This window comes from Somniosus microcephalus, chromosome 21 (assembly GCF_052327205.1).
Source record: "Somniosus microcephalus isolate GS21.2 chromosome 21, FLI_Smic_1.0, whole genome shotgun sequence".
NCBI classification, from domain to species: Eukaryota; Metazoa; Chordata; class Chondrichthyes; order Squaliformes; family Somniosidae; genus Somniosus; species Somniosus microcephalus.
This window is the reverse complement of record NC_141007.1, coordinates 78,757,392-78,780,456: the sequence shown is the minus strand read 5'-3', so window position 1 is coordinate 78,780,456 and position 23,065 is coordinate 78,757,392. Positions and strand designations below refer to the sequence as shown.

Here is a 23,065-nt window from a genome sequence, read left to right as displayed (position 1 = left end):
ACAACCCTCCCTATCTCTGTAACCACCTCCAGCCCCTACACCCCTCCCTTTCTCTGTAGCCTCCTCCCGACCCTACACCCTTCCTTATCTCTGTAACCTCCTCCGGCACCTACAACCCGCCCTATCTCTGTAACCTCCTCCAGCCCCTACACCCCTCCTTATCTCTGTAACCTCCTCCAGCCGCTACAACCCTCCCTATCTCTGTAGCCTACTCCAGCCCCTACAACCCTCCCTATCTCTGTAACCTCCTCTAGCCCCTACAACCCTCCCTATCTCTGTAACATCCTCCAGCCCTACAACCCTCCCTATCTCTGTAACCTCCTCCAGCCCCCTACAACACTCCCTATCTCTGTAACCTCCTCCAGCCCCTACAACCCTGCCTATCTCTGTAACCTATTCCAGCCCTACAACAATCCGTATCTCTGTAACTACCTGTCCTGCTGCCTTCAGGGATCTATGTACATGGACACCAAGGTCCCTCTGATCCTCTGTCCTTCCTAGGGTCCTACCATTCATTGTGTATCCCCTTGCCTTGTTAGTCCTCCCAAAATGCATCACCTCACACTTTTCAGGGTTAAATTGTATTTGCCACTGTTCTGCCCATCTAACCAATCCATCTATATCGTCCTGTAGCCTGAGGCTTCCCTCCTCGCTATTTACCACTCCACCAATTTTCATGTCATCTACGAACTTACTGATCATACCTCTTACATTCATTCATATTGTGTACAGTGGGAGTGAATGGGAAGGGGTTTGGGTCCATTGGGATTGTGTACAGTGGGAGTGAATGGGAAGGGGTTTGGGTCCATTGGGTTTGTGTACAGTGGGAGTGAATGGGAAGGGGGTTGGGTCCATTGGGATTGTGTACAGTGGGAGTGAATGGGAAGGGGTTTGGGTCCATTGGGATTGTGTACAGTGGGAGTGAATGGGAAGGGGGTTGGGTCCATTGGGATTGTGTACAGTGGGAGTGAATGGGAAGGGGGTTGGGTCCATTGGGATTGTGTACAGTGGGAGTGAATGGGAAGGGGTTTGGGTCCATTGGGATTGTGTACAGTGGGAGTGAATGGGAAGGGGTTTGGGTCTGTTGGGATTGTGTACAGTGGGAGTGAATGGGAAGGGGTTTGGGTCCATTGGGATTGTGTACAGTGGGAGTGAATGGGAAGGGGATTGGGTCCATTGGGATTGTGTACAGTGGGAGTGAATGGGAAGGGGTTTGGGTCCATTGGGATTGTGTACAATGGGAGTGAATGGGAAGGGGTTTGGGTCCATTGGGATTGTGTACAGTGGGAGTGAATGGGAAGGGGTTTGGGTCCATTGGGATTGTGTACAGTGGGAGTGAATGGGAAGGGGTTTGGGTCCATTGGGATTGTGTACAGTGGGAGTGTATGGGAAGGGGTTTGGGTCCATTGGGATTGTGTACAGTGGGAGTGAATGGGAAGGGGGTTTGGGTCCATTGGGATTGTGTACAGTGGGAGTGAATGGGAAGGGGTTTGGGTCCATTGGGATTGTGTACAGTGGGAGTGAATGGGAAGGGGTTTGGGTCCCATTGGGATTGTGTACAGTGGGAGTGAATGGGAAGGGGTTTGGGCCCATTGGGATTGTGTACAGTGGGAGTGAATGGGAAGGGGTTTGGGTCCATTGGGATTGTGTACAGTGGGAGTGAATGGGAAGGGGTTTGGGTCCATTGGGATTGTGTACAGTGGGAGTGAATGGGAAGGGGTTTGGGTCCCATTGGGATTGTGTACAGTGGGAGTGAATGGGAAGGGGTTTGGGTCCATTGGGATTGTGTACAGTGGGAGTGAATGGGAAGGGGTTTGGGTCTCTTGGGATTGTGTACAGTGGGAGTGAATGGGAAGGGGTTTGGGTCCATTGGGATTGTGTACAGTGGGAGTGAGTGGGAAGGGGTTTGGGTCCATTGGGATTGTGTACAGTGGGAGTGAATGGGAAGGGGTTTGGGCCCATTGTGATTGTGTACAGTGGGAGTGAATGGGAAGGGGTTTGGGTCCATTGGGATTGTGTACAGTGGGAGTGAATGGGAAGGGGTTTGGGTCCATTGGGATTGTGTACAGTGGGAGTGAATGGGAAGGGGTTTGGGTCCCATTGGGATTGTGTACAGTGGGAGTGAATGGGAAGGGGTTTGGGTCCATTGGGATTGTGTACAGTGGGAGTGAATGGGAAGGGGTTTGGGTCCATTGGGATTGTGTACAGTGGGAGTGAATGGGAAGGGGTTTGGGTCCATTGGGATTGTGTACAGTGGGAGTGAATGGGAAGGGGTTTGGGTCCATTGGGATTGTGTACAGTGGGAGTGAATGGGAAGGGGTTTGGTTCAGGGGGCGATGGTGGGGTCCAGGTGGAGATTGTATTGGAGTCGGTGGTGTTAGCGGGAGATGGAGTGGGGGGTGCAAAGACAGTTCAGGGATGGAGCGAGGCCGACGGACATGTGGAGGGTGTGGTCGTGGGAGTCAGTGGGAGGCCACACCACACCTCTCGATCGTACTGCCCAACCCCGTAATTCCACAACTGTCAGAGACTGAGAGAGACGCACTCACCTGCCCAGTCTTCGAGCTGTCCATGGAACAGTCCGGAATGATTTTGGAGAGCTGTACAATCCAGTTGTTAATCTTGTCCCGTCTCCGTCTCTCCACTGGAGACGAGCGGGAGGCGGAAAGGTTGAGGGCGGAGAGAGAGCGAGAGTGAATAAAGAGAGTCAGAACCAATTCATCTCAAATAATTACAAATTTCAGCTTTGGGAGGTGAGGAGTCCCCACAGTTTGGGGGGTGAGGAGTCCCCACAGTTTGGGGGGTGAGGAGTCCCACAGTTTGGGGGGTGAGGAGTCCCCACAGTTTGGGGGGTGAGGAGTCCCCACAGTTTGGGTGGTGAGGAGTCCCACAGTTTGGGGGGGTGAGGAGACCCCACAGTTTGGGGGGTGAGGAGTCCCCACAGTTTAGGGGGTGAGGAGTCCCCACAGTTTGGGAGGTGAGGAGTCCCCACAGTTTGGGGGGTGAGGAGTCCCCACAGTTTGGGAGGTGAGGAGTCCCCACAGTTTGGGAGGTGAGGAGTCCCCACAGTTTGGGGGGTGAGGAGTCCCCACAGTTTGGGAGGTGAGGAGTCCCCACAGTTTGGGGGGTGAGGAGTCCCACAGTTTGGGAGGTGAGGAGTCCCCACAGTTTGGGAGGTGAGGAGACCCCACAGTTTGGGGGGTGAGGAGTCCCACAGTTTGGGAGGTGAGGAGTCCCCACAGTTTGCGGGGTGAGGAGTCCCACAGTTTGGGGGGTGAGGAGTCCCCACAGTTTGGGGGGTGAGGAGTCCCCACAGTTTGGGAGGTGAGGAGTCCCCACAGTTTGGGGGGTGAGGAGTCCCACATTTTGGGAGGTGAGGAGTCCCACAGTTTGCGAGGTGAGGAGTCCCACAGTTTGGGAGGTGAGGAGTCCCACAGTTTGCGAGGTGAGGAGTCCCACAGTTTGGGGGGCGAGGAGTCCCCACAGTTTGGGAGGTGAGGAGTCCCCACAGTTTGGGGGATGAGGAGTCCCCACAGTTTGGGAGGTGAGGAGTCCCCACAGTTTGGGGGGTGAGGAGTCCCCACAGTTTGGGGGGTGAGGAGTCCCCACAGTTTGGGGGGTGAGGAGACCCCACAGTTTGGGGAGGTGAGGAGTCCCCACAGTTTGGGGGGTGAGGAGTCCCACAGTTTGGGGAGCTGAGGAGTCCCCACAGTTTGGGAGGTGAGGAGTCCCCAGAGTTTGGGAGGTGAGGAGTCCCCACAGTTTGGGGGGTGAGGAGTCCCCACAGTTTGGGGGGTGAGGAGGCCCCACAGTTTGGGAGGTGAGGAGTCCCCACAGTTTGGGGGGTGAGGAGTCCCCACAGTTTGGGAGGTGAGGAGACCCCACAGTTTGGGAGGTGAGGAGTCCCCACAGTTTGGGGGGTGAGGAGTCCCCACAGTTTGGGAGGTGAGGAGTCCCCACAGTTTGGGGGGTGAGGAGTCCCACAGTTTGGGAGGTGAGGAGTCCCCACAGTTTGGGAGGTGAGGAGTCCCCATAGTTTGGGGGGGTGAGGAGTCCCCACAGTTTGGGGGGTGAGGAGTCCCCACAGTTTGGGAGGTGAGGAGTCCCCACAGTTTGGGGGGTGAGGAGTCCCCACAGTTTGGGAGGTGAGGAGACCCCACAGTTTGGGGGGTGAGGACTCCCCACAGTTTGGGAGGTGAGGAGACCCCACAGTTTGGGAGGTGAGGAGTCCCCACAGTTTAGGGGGTGAGGAGTCCCCACAGTTTGGGGGGTGAGGAGTCCCCACAGTTTGGGGGGTGAGGAGACCCCACAGTTTGCGAGGTGAGGAGTCCCCACAGTTTGGGGGGTGAGGAGCCCCACAGTTTGGGGAGGTGAGGAGTCCCCACAGTTTGGGAGGCGAGGAGCCCCCACAGTTTGGGAGGTGAGGAGTCCCCACAGTTTGGAGGATGAGGAGTCCCCACAGTTTGGGAGGCGAGGAGTCCCCACAGTTTGGGAGGCGAGGAGTCCCCACAGTTTGGGAGGCGAGGAGTCCCCACAGTTTGGGAGGTGAGGAGTCCCCACAGTTTGGGGGGGTGAGGAGTCCTCACAGTTTGGGAGGTGAGGAGTCCCCACAGTTTGGGAGGTGAGGAGTCCCACAGTTTGGGGGGTGAGGAGTCCCCACAGTTTGGGGGGTGAGGAGTCCCCACAGTTTGGGAGGTGAGGAGTCCCCACAGTTTGGGAGGTGAGGAGTCCCCACAGTTTGGGGGGTGAGGAGTCCCCACAGTTTGGGAGGTGAGGAGTCCCCACAGTTTGTGCGGTGAGGAGTCCCCACAGTTTGGGGGGTGAGGAGTCCCCACAGTTTGGGAGGTGAGGAGTCCCCACAGTTTGGGGGGTGAGGAGTCCCCACAGTTTGGGGGGTGAGGAGTCCCCACAGTTTGGGGGGTGAGGAGTCCCCACAGTTTGGGGAGGTGAGGAGTCCCCACAGTTTGGGGGGTGAGGAGTCCCCACAGTTTGGGAGGTGAGGAGTCCCCACAGTTTGGGAGGTGAGGAGTCCCCACAGTTTGGGAGGTGAGGAGTCCCCACAGTTTGGGGGGTGAGGAGTCCCCACAGTTTGGGAGGTGAGGAGTCCCACAGTTTGGGAGGTGAGGAGTCCCCACAGTTTGGGAGGTGAGGAGTCCCCACAGTTTGGGGGTGAGGAGTCCCACAGTTTGGGAGGTGAGGAGTCCCACAGTTTGCGGGGTGAGGAGTCCCCACAGTTTGGGGGGTGAGGAGTCCCCATAGTTTAGGAGGTGAGGAGTCCCACAGTTTGGGAGGTGAGGAGTCCCCACAGTTTGGGAGGTGAGGAGTCCCCACAGTTTGGGGGGTGAGGAGTCCCCACAGTTTGGGAGGTGAGGAGTCCCCACAGTTTGGGGAGGTGAGGAGTCCCACAGTTTGGGGGGTGAGGAGTCCCCACAGTTTGGGGGGTGAGGAGTTCCCACAGTTTGGGGGGTGAGGAGTCCCCACAGTTTGGGGGGTGAGGAGTCCCCACAGTTTGGGGGGTGAGGAGTCCCCACAGTTTGGGAGGTGAGGAGTCCCCACAGTTTGCGAGGTGAGGAGTCCCCACAGTTTGGGGGGTGAGGAGTCCCCACAGTTTGGGAGGTGAGGAGTCCCCACAGTTTGGGAGGTGAGGAGTCCCCACAGTTTGGGGGTTGAGGAGTCCCCACAGTTTGGGAGGTGAGGAGTCCCCACAGTTTGCGAGGTGAGGAGTCCCCACAGTTTGGGAGGTGAGGAGTCCCCACAGTTTGGGGGGTGAGGAGTCCCCACAGTTTGGGAGGTGAGGAGTCCCCACAGTTTGGGAGGTGAGGAGTCCCACAGTTTGGGGGGTGAGGAGTCCCCACAGTTTGGGGGGTGAGGAGTCCCCACAGTTTGGGGGGTGAGGAGTCCCCACAGTTTGGGGGGTGAGGAGTCCCACAGTTTGGGGGGTGAGGAATCCCACAGTTTGGGGGGTGAGGAGTCCCCACAGTTTGGGAGGTGAGGTGCCCCACAGTTTGGGAGGTGAGGAGTCCCACAGTTTGGGAGGTGAGGAGTCCCCACAGTTTGGGAGGTGAGGAGTCCCACAGTTTGGGGGGGTGAGGAGTCCCCACAATTTGGGGGGTGAGGAGTCCTCACAGTTTGGGGGGTGAGGAGTCCCCACAGTTTGGGAGGTGAGGAGTCCCACAGTTTGGGAGGTGAGGAGTCCCCACAGTTTGGGAGGTGAGGAGTCCCCACAGTTTGGGAGGTGAGCAGTCCCCACATTTTGGGAGGTGAGGAGTCCCCACAGTTTGGGCGGTGAGGAGTCCCCACAGTTTGGGGGGTGAGGTGTCCCCACAGTTTGGGAAGTGAGGAGTCCCCACAGTTTGGGAGGTGAGGAGTCCCCACAGTTTGGGGGGTGAGGTGTCCCCACAGTTTGGGAAGTGAGGAGTCCCACAGTTTGGGAGGTGAGGAGTCCCACAGTTTGGGGGGTGAGGAGTCCCCACAGTTTGGGAGGTGAGGAGTCCCCACAGTTTGGGAGGTGAGGAGTCCCCACAGTTTGGGAGGTGAGGAGTCCCCACAGTTTGGGAGGTGAGGAGTCCCCACAGTTTGGGAGGTGAGGAGTCCCCACAGTTTGGGGGGTGAGGAGTCCCCACAGTTTGGGGGGTGAGGAGTCCCCCACAGTTTGGGGGGTGAGGAGTCCCCACAGTTTGGGAGGTGAGGAGTCCCCACAGTTTGGGAGGTGAGGAGTCCCCACAGTTTGGGAGGTGAGGAGTCCCCACAGTTTGGGAGGTGAGGAGTCCCCACAGTTTGGGAGGTGAGGAGTCCCCACAGTTTGTGGGGTGAGGAGTCCCCACAGTTTGGGAGGTGAGGAGTCCCCACAGTTTGGGAGGTGAGGAGTCCCCACAGTTTGGGGGGTGAGGAGTCCCCACAGTTTGGGGAGGTGAGGAGTCCCCACAGTTTGGGAGGTGAGGAGTCCCCACAGTTTGGGGGGTGAGGAGTCCCACAGTTTGGGGAGGTGAGGAGTCCCCACAGTTTGGGAGGTGAGAAGTCCCACAGTTTGTGGGGTGAGGAGTCCCCACAGTTTGGGGGGTGAAGAGTCCCCAGAGTTTGGGAGGTGAGGAGTCTCACAGTTTGGGGGGTGAGGAGTCCCCACAGTTTGGGGGGTGAGGAGTCCCCACAGTTTGGGGAGGTGAGGAGTCCCCACAGTTTGGGAGGTGAGAAGTCCCACAGTTTGTGGGGTGAGGAGTCCCCACAGTTTGGGGGTGAGGAGCCCCACAGTTTGGGGGGTGAAGAGTCCCCAGAGTTTGGGAGGTGAGGAGTCTCACAGTTTGGGGGGTGAGGAGTCCCCACAGTTTGGAGGGTGAGGAGTCCCCACAGTTTGGGGGGTGAGGAGTCCCCACAGTTTGGGAGGTGAGGAGTCCCCACAGTTTGGGAGGTGAGGAGTCCCCACAGTTTGGGGGGGTGAGGAGTCCCCACAGTTTGGGGGGTGAGGAGTCCCCACAGTTTGGGAGGAGAGGAGTCCCCACAGTTTGGGAGGTGAGGAGTCCCCACAGTTTGGGAGGTGAGGAGTCCCCACAGTTTGGGAGGTGAGGAGTCCCCACAGTTTGGGGGGTGAGGGGTCCCACAGTTTGAGGTGAGGAGTCCCACAGTTTGGGGGGTGAGGAGTCCCCACAGTTTGGGAGGTGAGGAGTCCCCACAGTTTGGGAAGTGAGGAGTCTCACAGTTTGGGGGATGAGGACTCCCCACAGTTTGGGGGGTGAGGAGTCCCCACAGTTTGGGGGGTGAGGAGTCCCCACAGTTTGGGGGTGAGGAGTCCCCACAGTTTGGGAGGTGAGGAGTCCCCACAGTTTAGGGAGTGAGGAGTCCCCACAGTTTGGGGAGGTGAGGAGTCCCCACAGTTTGGGGGGTGAGGAGTCCCCACAGTTTGGGAGGTGAGGAGTCCCCACAGTTTGGGGGGTGATGAGTCCCACAGTTTGGGGGGTGAGGAGTTCCCACAGTTTGGGGGGTGAGGAGTCCCACAGTTTGGGAGGTGAGGAGTCCCACAGTTTGGGGGGTGAGGAGTCCCCACAGTTTGGGAGGTGAGGAGTCCCCACAGTTTGGGAGGTGAGGAGTCCCCACAGTTTGGGGGGTGAGGAGTCCCCACAGTTTGGGGGGTGAGGAGTTCCCACAGTTTGGGGGGTGAGGAGTCCCCACAGTTTGGGAGGTGAGGAGTCCCCACAGTTTGGGGAGGTGAGGAGTCCCCAAAGTTTGGGGGGTGAGGAGTCCCACAGTTTGGGGGTGAGGAGTCCCCACAGTTTGGGGGGTGAGGAGTCCCCACGGATTGGGGGGTGAGGAGTCCCCACAGTTTGGGGAGGTGAGGAGTCCCAACAGTCTGGGGGGTGAGGAGTCCCCACAGTTTGGGAGGTGAGGAGTCCCCACAGTTTGGGGAGGTGAGGAGTCCCCACAGTTTGGGGGATGAGGAGTCCCCACAGTTTGGGGGGTGAGCAGTCCCACAGTTTGGGGGGTGAGGAGTCCCCACAGTTTGGGGGGTGAGGAGTCCCCACAGTTTGGGAGGTGAGGAGTCCCACAGTTTGGGAGGTGAGGAGTCCCACAGTTTGGGGGGTGAGGAGTCCCCACAGTTTGGGGGGTGAGGAGTCCCCACAGTTTGGGAGGTGAGGAGTCCCCACAGTTTGGGGGGTGAGGAGTCCCCACAGTTTGGGGGGTGAGGAGTCCCACAGTTTGGGGGGTGAGGAGTCCCACAGTTTGGGAGGTGAGGAGTCCCCGCAGTTTGGGGGGTGAGGAGTCCCCACAGTTTGGGGGGTGAGGAGTCCCCACAGTTTGGGAGGTGAGGAGTCCCCACAGTTTGGGAGGTGAGGAGTCCCCACAGTTTGGGAGGTGAGGAGTCCCCACAGTTTGGGGGATGAGGAGTCCCACAGTTTGGGAGGTGAGGAGTCCCACAGTTTGGGAGGTGAGGAGTCCCCACAGTTTGGGGGGTGAGGAGTCCCCACAGTTTGGGGGGTGAGGAGTCCCCACAGTTTGGGGGATGAGGAGTCCCCACAGTTTGGGAGGTGAGGAGTCCCACAGTTTGGGGGGGTGAGGAGTCCCCACAGTTTGGGAGGTGAGGAGTCCCCACAGTTTGGGGGGTGAGGAGTCCCCACAGTTTGGGGGATGAGGAGTCCCCACAGTTTGGGAGGTGAGGTGTCCCCACAGTTTGGGAGGTGAGGTGTCCCCACAGTTTGGGGGGTGAGGCGTCCCACAGTTTGGGAGGTGAGGAGTCCCACAGTTTGGGAGGTGAGGAGTCCCCACAGTTTGGGGGGTGAGGAGTCCCCACAGTTTGGGGGGGTGAGGCGTCCCACAGTTTGGGAGGTGAGGAGTCCCCAGTTTGGGAGGTGAGGAGTCCCCACAGTTTGGGGGGTGAGGAGTCCCACAGTTTGGGGGATGAGGAGTCCCCACAGTTTGGGAGGTGAGGAGTCCCACAGTTTGGGGGGTGAGGAGTCCCCACAGTTTGGGGGGTGAGGAGTCCCCACAGTTTGGGAGGTGAGGAGTCCCCACAGTTTGGGGGGTGAGGAGTCCCCACAGTTTGGGGGGTGAGGAGTCCCCACAGTTTGGGAGGTGAGGAGTCCCACAGTTTGGGGGATGAGGAGTCCCCACAGTTTGGGAGGTGAGGAGTCCCACAGTTTGGGGGGTGAGGAGTCCCACAGTTTGGGGGATGAGGAGTCCCCACAGTTTGGGGGGTGAGGAGTCCCCACAGTTTGGGAGGTGAGGAGTCCCCACAGTTTGGGGGGTGAGGAGTCCCCACAGTTTGGGAGGTGAGGAGTCCCACAGTTTGGGGGATGAGGAGTCCCCACAGTTTGGGAGGTGAGGAGTCCCACAGTTTGGGGGGTGAGGAGTCCCACAGTTTGGGGGATGAGGAGTCCCCACAGTTTGGGGGGTGAGGAGTCCCCACAGTTTGGGAGGTGAGGAGTCCCCACAGTTTGGGGGGTGAGGAGTCCCACAGTTTGGGAGGTGAGCAGTCCCCACAGTTTGGGAGGTGAGGAGTCCCACAGTTTGGGGGGTGAGGAGTCCCCACAGTTTGGAGGGTGAGGAGTCCCCACAGTTTGGGAGGTGAGCAGTCCCCACAGTTTGGGAGGTGAGGAGACCCCACAGTTTGGGAGGTGAGGAGTCCCCACAGTTTGGGGGGTGAGGAGTCCCCACAGTTTGGGGGGTGAGGAGTCCCCGCAGTTTCGGGGGTGAGGAGTCCCCACAGTTTGGGGGGTGAGGAGTCCCACAGTTTGGGGGGTGAGGAGTCCCCACAGTTTGGGAGGTGAGGAGTCCCCACAGTTTGGGAGGTGAGGAGTCCCCACAGTTTGGGGGGTGAGGAGTCCCCGCAGTTTGGGGGGTGAGGAGTCCCCACAGTTTGGGGGGTGAGGAGTCCCCACAGTTTGGGGGGTGAGGAGTCCCCACAGTTTGGGAGGTGAGGAGTCCCCACAGTTTGGGGGGTGAGGAGTCCCCACAGTTTGGGGGGTGAGGAGTCCCCACAGTTTGGGAGGTGAGGAGTCCCACAATTTGGGAGGTGAGGAGTCCCACACAGTTTGGGGAGGTGAGGAGTCCCTACAGTTTGGGAGGTGAGGAGTCCCCACAGTTTGGGGGGTGAGGAGTCCCCACAGTTTGGGGGGGTGAGGAGTCCCCACAGTTTGGGGGGTGAGGAGTCCCACAGTTTCGGGGGTGAGGAGTCCCCACAGTTTGGGGGGTGAGGAGTCCCACAGTTTGGGAGGTGAGGAGTCCCCACAGTTTGGGAGGTGAGGAGTCCCCACAGATTGGGGGGTGAGGAGTCCCTACAGTTTGGGAGGTGAGGAGTCCCACAGTTTGGGTGGTGAGGAGTCCCCACAGTTTGGGGGGTGAGGAGTCCCACAGTTTGGGAGGTGAGGAGTCCCCACAGTTTGCGGGGTGAGGAGTCCCACACAGTTTGGGGAGGTGAGGAGTCCCCACAGTTTGGGAGGTGAGGAGTCCCCACAGTTTGGGAGGTGAGGAGTCCCCACAGTTTGGTGGGTGAGGAGTCCCCACAGTTTGGGAGGTGAGGAGTCCCCACAGTTTGGGGGGTGAGGAGTTCCCACAGTTTGGGAGGTGAGGAGTCCCCACAGTTTGGGGGGTGAGGAGTCCCCACAGTTTGGGAGGTGAGGAGTCCCCACAGTTTGGGGGGTGAGGAGTCCCACAGTTTGGGGGGTGAGGAGTCCCCACAGTTTGGGGGGTGAGGAGTCCCACAGTTTGGGAGGTGAGGAGTCCCCACAGTTTGGGGGGTGAGGAGTCCCCACAGTTTGGGGGGTGAGGAGTCCCCACAGTTTGGGAGGTGAGGAGTCCCCACAGTTTGGGGAGGTGAGGAGTCCCAATGAGAGGGACAGTCTCTGAGAGCGGGTCTGACGATGTTGACGTACCTTCATTATGTTGCGCTCGTCTCTTATCATCCCTGGCAACTCGCGGAGTCTCCAACTTCCTGAGAGAGAGAGAGAGACAGAGAGAGACAGAGAGAGAGAGAGAGAGAGAGAGAGAGACAGAAGGAGAGAGAGGGAGAGAAAGAGAGAGTCAGAGAGAGAGAGACAGAGAGAGACAGGGAGAAAGACAGAGAGGGAGAGACAGAGGGAGAAAAAGAGAGACAGGGAGAGACAGAAAGAGACAGAGCGACAGAGGGAGAGAGAGACAGAGGGAGAGAGAGAGAGAGACAGAGACAGGGAGTGACAGAAAGAGAGAGAGAGAGAGAGAGAGAGAGAGACAGGGAGAGACAGAAAGAGAGAGACAGAGAGAGAGAGAGAGAGAGAGAGACAGAGAGAGAGAGAGAGAGAGCGAGAAAAAGAGATATGGAGAGAAAGAGAGAGCGAGAAAGAGAGACAGAGGGAGGGAGAGAGAAAAAACACATTGGTTTGCGATGACCATGTTTATGAGCTGCTGCCCGTGTTCCTGGACAGTGTACCTCTCTGGTACAATCCCTGCAGGTTGCTGCTGTGCAGGCTGTGCCTCTCGCTGGGGTCCAGGGTCAACGGGCACAGGCTCCTCATCCAACTCTCACCCGAGGGCCCCGTCGCTCAACCGGGAGTCAGCACAGGCCGCAAACGGAGCCTGGCCCTTTCCTGGGTGCGCGTGTGTGTGTGTGTGTGTGTGTGTGTGTGTGTGTCTCACCGGGGGTGGGGTTTCGAGCTGCTACTTACGGAGAGTAGGGGTGAGCCCTTGGGGCGATCGATCTTTGAGTCCCGCTGCCCTGCAACACATCCTGGGAGGACATCATAACGTAAAACTGACCTGGATCGGAGGGTGGGGAGAGAGAAAGAGAGGAGGTCTTAGCAAACTATGGGGGCAAAACGGGGAAAGGGGGGGTGAACTGCGAGGAGAGGCAGACAGGGAGAGAGAGACAGACAGACAGAGAGAGAGAGAGAGAGAGAGAGACAGAGAGAGAGAGAGAGACAGAGAGAGACAGAGACAGAGAGAGAGACAGAGAGAGAGACAGACCTGAGTGTCGGTTACTTCCCTGATATCTGGAACAAAGGACTCATAACGCCCATATACAAAAGTGGAGACAAAGTTGACCCAAAAAACTATCGAGGCATCTGTGTGAACAGTAACCTGGGGAAGGTATTCTGTAGTATCATAAACCAAAGACTTATAAACTTCCTTGAGGAGCACAATGTCTTGAATAAAAGCCAAATTGGATTCTTACCAAATTATAGAACATCGGACCATATTTTCAACCCTACACACCCTAATTGACAAACATGTTCACCAAAAAAGCAAAATTTTTGCCTGCTTTATAGATTTCCAGAAGGCTTTCAATTCTATTTGGCACAACGGTCTATTCTTGAAACTTATTGAAAGTGGTGTAGGGGGAAAAACATATGATGTAATTAAATCAATGTATACAAACAATAAATGTGCAGTTAAAATTGGAGACAAACAAACAAAATATTTCTCACAGGGGTGTGGAGTGGCGCAGGGCTCGCCTATCGCACCGACATTCTTTAATATTTACATAAATGAATTCGCAAAACTACTTGAACAATCTGCAGCACCTGGCCTCGCCCTATATGACTCCAAGGTTAAATTCCTCCTCTATGCAGATGACCTGGTTCTGCTCTCACCAACTGACGAGGGGTCTACAGCAGAACCTGGATCTGCTAGAGTCGTTCTGTCAGACCTGGGCCCTGACAATAAACCCACAAAAAACCAAAGTTCTTGTGTTCCAGCAAAGATCCAGACATCAGGGGCCCAGAATAAACTTCACACTAGGAGCCTAAAATTGAACAAACTACAAATTACACATACTTAGGCTTAAAAATCAGTTCTACGGGAAACTTTCATTTGGCTGTAAATGAACTGAAAGAGAAAGCAAGAAGGGCTTTCTATGCCATTAAAAAGTCAATCCAAATAGAAATTCCAATTGGCATTTGGCTCAAAATTTTTAAATCAGTAATTGAATCAATTGCACTCTATGGCAGTGAGGTGTGGGGACCGCTAACACAACAAGAATTCGCAAAATGGGACAAACACCCAATTGAGATCCTGCATGCAGAATTCTGTAAAAGTATCCTCCGGACTCAGAGGAAAACCACAAACAATACATGCAGGGCAGAATTAGGCCAATATCCACTACTAATTAATATCCAAAAACGAGCCATCAAATTTTGGAAACACCTAAAAATGAGCAACCCCCACTGCTATCATTACGAAGCCTTGAAATGCCAAGAGATGATCATGGAGAAGAATAGCCTCAGTCAACTAGTCCTGGGACTCAGTGAAGTCACTACCAACACTACTAATAATAACCAGCCCCAGGACAGTGACATCCTAGCACAGAGAATTCGACCCAACACAATTATCACGAAACAAAAAGGAAAAATATTTGACCTATTGGACAGAAACGACAAAAACCCAAAACAAACTCGATTGCTATTTGGCCCTAAACAGACAATACACCATGGCTGAATACCTGACCATGGTAAAGGATAGCAAACTGAGAAAAGCCTCGACAATGTACAGACTTAGTGAACATAGCCTGGCCATCGAAAAAGGCAGACACAGGCAGACCTGGCTGCCCAGTGAGGACAGGCTATGCTCTCACTGCAGTCAGGGAGTGGTGGAGACAGAGATGCACTTCCTCACAGCTTGTAGAAAATATCAGGGCATAAGGGAGAATTTCTACCCAAAATTCACACAAATATGCCCTGAATTCAAAAATTTGAATGACCACCAAAAACTCCCATATCTACTGGGGGAACAGAGAAAATGTGTAACTATAGCGGCAAACTATGTTACAGCTTGCCACATGCAGAGGGACAACCAGTGACACATTAAATCTAAGAAAAGATTATAGGCATATTATATATGTGTATATCTATGTATACATGGGTATACTTGTCTATGGACAAAGAGAGAGACAGAGAGAGAGACAGAGGGAGAGAGAGACAGAGGGAGAGAGAGACAGAGAGAGAGAGAGAGGGGAGAGAAAGAGAAAGAGGCAGAGAGACAGAGAGAGAGAGAGAGGGAGACAGTGAGAGAGAGAGACAGGAACAAAGAGAGAGAGACAGAGAGAGATAGAGAGAGGGAGACAGTGAGAGAGAGAGACAGAGAGAGAGAGAGAGACAGAGAGTCAGAGAGAGAGAGACAGAGAGAGAGAGAGACAGAGAGAGAGAGACAGAGAGAGAGGGGGGGAGACAGAGAGAGACAGAGCGAAGAGACAGAGCGAGAGAGACAGAGAGAGTCAGAGAGAGAGACAGAGAGAGACAGAGACAGAGAGTCAGAGAGAGAGAGTCAGAGAGAGACAGAGAGAGAGAGAGAGAGACAGAGAGAGAGAGAGAGAGAGAGAGAGAGACAGAGCGAGAGAGAGAGACAGAGCGAGAGAGAGAGACAGAGCGAGAGAGTCAGAGAGAGAGACAGAGAGAGAGAGACAGAGAGAGAGACAGAGAGAGAGAGACAGAGAGGGAGAGTCAGAGAGAGAGACAGAGCGAGAGAGAGAGACAGAGAGAGAGAGACAGAGCGAGAGAGACAGAGAGAGAGACAGAGAGAGAGAGACAGAGAGTCAGAGAGGGAGAGTCAGAGAGAGAGACAGAGCGAGAGAGAGAGACAGAGAGAGAGAGACAGAGCGAGAGAGTCAGAGCGAGAGAGTCAGAGCGAGAGACAGAGAGACAGAGAGAGAGGGGCAGAGAGAGAGAGAGAGAGAAAGAGACAGAGACAGAGAGAGAGAGACAGAGAGAGACAGAGAGAAAGAGACAGAGACAGAGAGAGAGAGACAGAGCGAGAGAGACAGAGCGAGAGAGACAGAGAGAGAGACAGAGAGAGAGGGGCAGAGAGAGAGAGAGAGAGACAGAGAGAGAGAGACAGAGAGAGAGACAGAGAGAGAGGGAGAGGGAGGGTGGGATGAGTTCGCACTTTGTCAGGGGGCTGGGTGTTCCCGCGTGGCTCACTGGGGACTGGATGGGGTGCACAGAGCGATCCCAGGAGGTACCTACCAGCTGCTGCCGTGTTGGCCTGGTTAAGGATGGCGTCGGGGCCCTGGGTCGAGACCACGGCGGTGGCGGAAGGATCAGCGGGGGGCAGGTAGGTGAAGCGAGTCTCCGAACCCGAACTTTCCATCTCGGGAGTTTCCCCATTGATAAACGTGCCCTGCAGGACTGACTGGGGTAAGGGGAGAGAGGTACGGGGCGGGGTGTGGGGGATGGGGTGTGGGTGTGGGGGGGGGGGTGATAGAATAAAGCAATTAAACTTCACAGTTCAAATTGAAAAGAAAAATAAATACCAGTCATTTTCTGCTGGTTTATTGCTGACCCACTCCGACAAGTGGCAATTGATCTCTCAGTGACCCCAGCTTGGCAGCTACAGCTTCCCAACCAGCAAAATGTCCCATCAAACATTCCCAGGGCAGGTACAGCACGGGGTTAGATACAGAGTAAAGCTCCCTCTACACTGTCCCATCAAACACTCCCAGGGCAGGTACAGCACGGGGTTAGATACAGAGTAAAGCTCCCTCTACACTGTCCCGTCAAACACTCCCAGGGCAGGTACAGCACGGAGTTAGATACAGAGTAAAGCTCCCTCTACACTGTCCCATCAAATACTCCCAGGGCAGGTACAGCACGGGTTAGATACAGAGTAAAGCACCCTCTACACTGCCCCATCAAACACTCCCAGGGCAGGTACAGCACGGGGTTAGATACAGAGTAAAGCTCCCTCTACACTGTCCCATCAAACACAGCCAGGGCAGGTACAGCACAGGGTTAGATACAGAGTAAAGCTCCCACTACACTGTCCCATCAAACAGTCGCAGGGCAGGTACAGCACGGGTTAGATCCAGAGTAAAGCTCGCTCTACACTGTCCCATCAAACACTCCCGGGGCAGGTACAGCACGGGGTTAGATACAGAGTAAAGCTCGCTCTACACTGTCCCACCAAACACTCCCACGGCAGGTACAGCACGGGTTAGATACAAAGTAAAGCTCCCTCTACACTGTCCCATCAAACACTCCCAAGGCAGGTACAGCACGGGTTAGATACAGAGTAAAGCTCCCTCTACACTGTCCCATCAAACACTCCCAGGGCAGGTACAGCACGGGGTTAGATACAGAGTAAAGCTCACTCTACACTGTCCCATCAAACACTCCCAAGGCAGGTACAGCACGGGGTTAGATACAGAGTAAAGCTCCCTCTACACTGTCCCCATCAAACACTCCCAGGGCAGGTACAGCACGGGTTAGATACAGAGTAAAGCTCCCTCTACACTGTCCCATCAAACACTCCCAGGGCAGGTACAGCACGGGGTTAGATACAGAGTAAAGCTCCATCTACACTGTCCCATCAAACACTCCCAGGGCAGGTACAGCACGGGGTTAGATACAGAGTAAAGCTCCCACTACACTGTCCCATCAAACACTCCCAGGGCAGGTACAGCACGGGGTTAGATACAGAGTAAAGGTCCCTCTACACTGTCCCATCAAACACTCCCAGGGCAGGTACAGCACGGGGTCAGATACAGCGTAAAGCTTCCTCTACACTGTCCCATCAAACACTCCCAGGGCAGGTACAGCACGGGGTTAGATACAGAGTAAAGCTTCCTCTACACTGTCCCATCAAACACTCCCAGGGCAGGTAAGGCACGGGGTTAGATACAGAGTAAAGGTCCCTCTGCACTGTCCCATCAAACACTCCCAGGGCAGGTACAGCACGGGGTTAGATACAGAGTAAAGCTCCCTCTACACAGTCCCATCAAACACTCCCAGGGCAGGTACAGCACGGGTTAGATACAGAGTAAAGCTCCCTCTACACTGTCCCATCAAACACTCCCAGGGCAGGTACAGCACGGGGTTAGATACAGAGTAAAGCTCCCTCTACACTGTCCCATCAAACACTCCCAGGGCAGGTACAGCACGGGGTTAGATACAGAGTAAAGCTCCCTCTACACTGTCCCATCAAACACTCCCAGGGCAGGTACAGCACGGGGTTAGATACAGAGTAAAGCTGCCTCTTCAATGTCCCATCAAACACTCCCAGGGCAGGTACAGCACGGGGTTAGATACAGAGTAAAGCTCCCTCTACACTGTCCCATCAAACACTCCCAGGGCAGGTACAGCACGGGGTTAGATACAGAGTAAAGCTCCCTCTACACTGTCCCATCAAACACTCCCAGGGCAGGTACAGCACGGGGTTAGATACAGAGTAAAGCTCCCTCTACACTGTCCCATCAAACACTCCCAGGGCAGGTACAGCACGGGGTTAGATACAGAGTAAAGCTCCCTCTACACTGTCCCATCAAACACTCCCAGGGCAGGTACAGCACGGGTTAGATACAGAGTAAAGCTCCCTCTACACTGTCCCATCAAACACTCCCAGGGCAGGTACAGCACGGGGTTAGATACAGAGTAAAGCTCCCTCTACACTGTCCCATCAAACACTCCCAGGGCAGGTACAGCACGGGGTTAGATACAGAGTAAAGCTCCCTCTACACTGTCCCATCAAACACTCCCAGGGCAGGTACAGCACGGGTTAGATACAGAGTAAAGCTCCCTCTACACTGTCCCATCAAACACTCCCAGGGCAGGTACAGCACGGGTTAGATACAGAGTAAAGCTCCCTCTACACTGTCCCATCAAACACTCCCAGGGCAGGTACAGCACGGGGTTAGATACAGAGTAAAGCTCCGTCTACACTGTCCCATCAAACACTCCCAGGGCAGGTGCAGCACGGGGTTAGATACAGAGTAAAGCTCCCTCTACACTGTCCCATCAAACACTCCCAGGGCAGGTACAGCACGGGTTAGGTACAGAGTAAAGCTCCCTCTACACTGTCCCATCAAACACTCCCAGGGCAGGTACAGCACGGGTTAGATACAGAGTAAAGCTCCCTCTACACTGTCCCATCAAACACTCCCAGGGCAGGTACAGCACGGGGTTAGATACAGAGTAAAGCTCCCTCTACACTGTCCCATCAAACACTCCCAGGGCAGGTACAGCACGGGGTTAGATACAGAGTAAAGCTCCCTCTACACTGTCCCATCAAACACTCCCAGGGCAGGTACAGCACGGGGTTAGATACAGAGTAAAGCTCCCTCTACACTGTCCCATCAAACACTCCCAGGGCAGGTACAGCACGGGTTAGATACAGAGTAAAGCTCCCTCTACACTGTCCCATCAAACACTCCCAGGGCAGGTACAGCACGGGGTTAGATACAGAGTAAAGCTCCGTCTACACTGTCCCATCAAACACTCCCAGGGCAGGTGCAGCACGGGTTAGATACAGAGTAAAGCTCCCTCTACACTGTCCCATCAAACACTCCCAGGGCAGGTACAGCACGGGTTAGATACAGAGTAAAGCTCCCTCTACACTGTCCCATCAAACACTCCCAGGGCAGGTACAGCACGGGTTAGGTACAGAGTAAAGCTCCCTCTACACTGTCCCATCAAACACTCCCAGGGCAGGTACAGCACGGGTTAGATACAGAGTAAAGCTCCCTCTACACTGTCCCATCAAACACTCCCAGGGCAGGTACAGCACGGGTTAGATACAGAGTAAAGCTCCCTCTACACTGTCCCATCAAACACTCCCAGGGCAGGTACAGCACGGGGTTAGATACAGAGTAAAGCTGCCTCTTCACTGTCCCATCAAACACTCCCAGGGCAGGTACAGCACGGGGTTAGATACAGAGTAAAGCTCCCTCTACACTGTCCCATCAAACACTCCCAGGGCAGGTACAGCACGGGGTTAGATACAGAGTAAAGCTCCCTCTACACTGTCCCATCAAACACTCCCAGGGCAGGTACAGCACGGGGTTAGATACAGAGTAAAGCTCCCTCTACACTGTCCCATCAAACACTCCCAGGGCAGGTACAGCACGGGGTTAGATACAGAGTAAAGCTCCCTCTACACTGTCCCATCAAACACTCCCAGGGCAGGTACAGCACGGGGTTAGATACAGAGTAAAGCTCCCTCTACACTGTCCCATCAAACACTCCCAGGGCAGGTACAGCACGGGTTAGATACAGAGTAAAGCTCCCTCTACACTGTCCCATCAAACACTCCCAGGGCAGGTACAGCACGGGGTTAGATACAGAGTAAAGCTCCCTCTACACTGTCCCATCAAACACTCCCAGGGCAGGTACAGCACGGGGTTAGATACAGAGTAAAGCTCCCTCTACACTGTCCCATCAAACACTCCCAGGGCAGGTACAGCACGGGTTAGATACAGAGTAAAGCTCCCTGTACACTGTCCCATCAAACACTCCCAGGGCAGGTACAGCACGGGTTAGATACAGAGTAAAGCTCCCTCTACACTGTCCCATCAAACACTCCCAGGGCAGGTACAGCACGGGGTTAGATACAGAGTAAAGCTCCGTCTACACTGTCCCATCAAACACTCCCAGGGCAGGTGCAGCACGGGTTAGATACAGAGTAAAGCTCCCTCTACACTGTCCCATCAAACACTCCCAGGGCAGGTACAGCACGGGTTAGATACAGAGTAAAGCTCGCTCGACACTGTCCCATCAAACACTCCCAGGGCAGGTACAGCACGGGGTTAGATACAGAGTAAAGCTCCGTCTACACTGTCCCATCAAACACTCCCAGGGCAGGTGCAGCACGGGTTAGATACAGAGTAAAGCTCCCTCTACACTGTCCCATCAAACACTCCCAGGGCAGGTACAGCACGGGTTAGATACAGAGTAAAGCTCCCTCTACACTGTCCCATCAAACACTCCCAGGGCAGGTACAGCACGGGTTAGGTACAGAGTAAAGCTCCCTCTACACTGTCCCATCAAACACTCCCAGGGCAGGTACAGCACGGGTTAGATACAGAGTAAAGCTCCCTCTACACTGTCCCATCAAACACTCCCAGGGCAGGTACAGCACGGGTTAGATACAGAGTAAAGCTCCCTCTACACTGTCCCATCAAACACTCCCAGGGCAGGTACAGCACGGGGTTAGATACAGAGTAAAGCTCCCTCTACACTGTCCCATCAAACACTCCCAGGGCAGGTACAGCACGGGGTTAGATACAGAGTAAAGCTCCCTCTACACTGTCCCATCAAACACTCCCAGGGCAGGTACAGCACGGGTTAGATACAGAGTAAAGCTCCCTCTACACTGTCCCATCAAACACTCCCAGGGCAGGTACAGCATGGGGTTAGATACAGAGTAAAGCTCCCTCTACACTGTCCCATCAAACACTCCCAGGACAGGTACAGCACGGGTTAGATACAGAGTAAAGCTCCCTCTACACTGTCCCATCAAACACTCCCAGGGCAGGTACAGCACGGGGTTAGATACAGAGTAAAGCTCCCTCTACACTGTCCCATCAAACACTCCCAGGGCAGGTACAGCACGGGTTAGATACAGAGTAAAGCTCCCTCTACACTGTCCCATCAAACACTCCCAGGGCAGGTACAGCATGGGGTTAGATACAGAGTAAAGCTCCCTCTACACTGTCCCATCAAACACTCCCAGGGCAGGTACAGCACGGGTTAGATACAGAGTAAAGCTCCCTCTACACTGTCCCATCAAACACTCCCAGGGCAGGTACAGCACGGGTTAGATACAGAGTAAAGCTCCCTCTACACTGTCCCATCAAACACTCCCAGGGCAGGTACAGCACGGGTTAGATACAGAGTAAAGCTCCCTCTACACTGTCCCATCAAACACTCCCAGGCAGGTACAGCACGGGTTAGATACAGAGTAAAGCTCCCTCTACACTGTCCCATCAAACACTCCCAGGACAGGTACAGCGTGTTGGAGACAGGGTCTTTCTGTTACCTGTGTCATGGGTTGTGCTGATGCGGGAAATCCCGGGGCTGTGGTCAGCACACTCACTGCGGCCGTCCCCTCGCTCTGCCCGTCCAACTGTCCATCACTCACCTGGACAACGCGATAGGTCACCTGCTGGAGATGGGGAGAGAGAGATGTGTCATTGGAGATTGAGGGCTGTCACACCCACACACACCACACACACACACCCACACTAACACACACACACTCACACACTCACACTCACACACTCACACACACACACACACTCACTAACACACACACACTCACTCACTACACACACACACACACACTCACACAACACACACACTCACTCACACACACACCCACTCACTACACACACACTCACACACCACACAACACACACCTCCACTAACACACACACACACACTAACACACACACCTCACTACACACACTCACCACCACACACACACACTCACACCACACACCACACACACACACACACTCACTAACACACACACTCACTCACACACACACACACTCACTAACCACACACACTCACTCACTACACACACTCACTCACTACACACACACACTCACTCACACACACACACACTCACTAACACACACACACTCACTAACACACACACACACACTCACACACACAACACACACACTCACTCACTAACACACACACACTCACAAACACACACACACACACACTCACTACACACACACCACTCACTAACACACACACACACTCACTCACTAACACCACACAACACACTCACTAACACACACACTCACACTAACACACACACACACACTCCTAACACACACACACTCACTCACTACACACACACTCACTAACACACACACTCACTCACTAACACACACACTCACTACACACACACACACTCACTACTAACACACACACACTCACTAACACACACACACTCACTCACTAACACACACACTCACTCACTAACACACACACACACACACACACTCTCACTAACACAGACACACACTCACTCACTAACACACACACACACACACTCACTAACACACACACACTCACTCACACACACACTAACACACACACTCACTACACACTCACTCACTAACACACACACTCACTAACACACACACTCACTAACACACACTCACTAACACACACTCACTAACACACACACACTCACTCACTACACACTCACTCACTACACACCACACACACTCACTAACACACACTCACACTCACTCACTAACACACACATTCACTCACTGACACACACACTCACTAACACACACACTCACTAACACACACACACACACTCACTCACACACACTCACTAACACACACACACACACTCACTCACACACACACACACACTCACTCACACACACACACTCACTAACACACACACACACTCACTCACACACTCACACACACACACACTCACTAACACACACACACTCGCTAACACACACACACACTCGCTAACACACATTCACTCACTAACACACACACACTCACTCACTAACACACACACTCACACACACTCACTAACACACACTCACTAACACACACACTCACTCACTAACACACACACTCACTCACTAACACACACACACACACTCACTAACACACACACTCACTAACACACACTCACTAACACACACACACTCACTAACACACACTCACTAACACACACATACTCACTTACTCACTCACTAACACACACACTCACTAACACACACACACATTCACTCACTAACTCACACACTCACTAACACACACTCACTGACACACACACACTAACTCACTAACACACACACTCACTAACACACACACACTCACTCACTAACACACACACTCACTAATAC

At 54.6% G+C, this 23,065-nt stretch overlaps 1 protein-coding gene across 1 annotated transcript; it reads right to left on the bottom strand.

The window, feature by feature from the left end:
• Positions 1-2,447: 2,447 nt before the first annotated feature.
• On the bottom strand, positions 2,448-21,290 carry LOC147102998 (upstream stimulatory factor 1-like). The gene is made up of 5 exons (XM_085964021.1): positions 21,205-21,290; positions 15,420-15,585; positions 12,129-12,219; positions 11,361-11,419; positions 2,448-2,644 (listed from the first exon to the last, which is right to left on the bottom strand). The coding sequence occupies exons 1-5, from the start codon at positions 21,211-21,213 to the stop codon at positions 2,463-2,465; spliced, it is 507 nt and encodes a 168-aa protein (XP_085820147.1). The 5' UTR covers positions 21,214-21,290; the 3' UTR covers positions 2,448-2,462.
• Between the last annotated feature and the right edge of the window lie 1,775 nt (positions 21,291-23,065).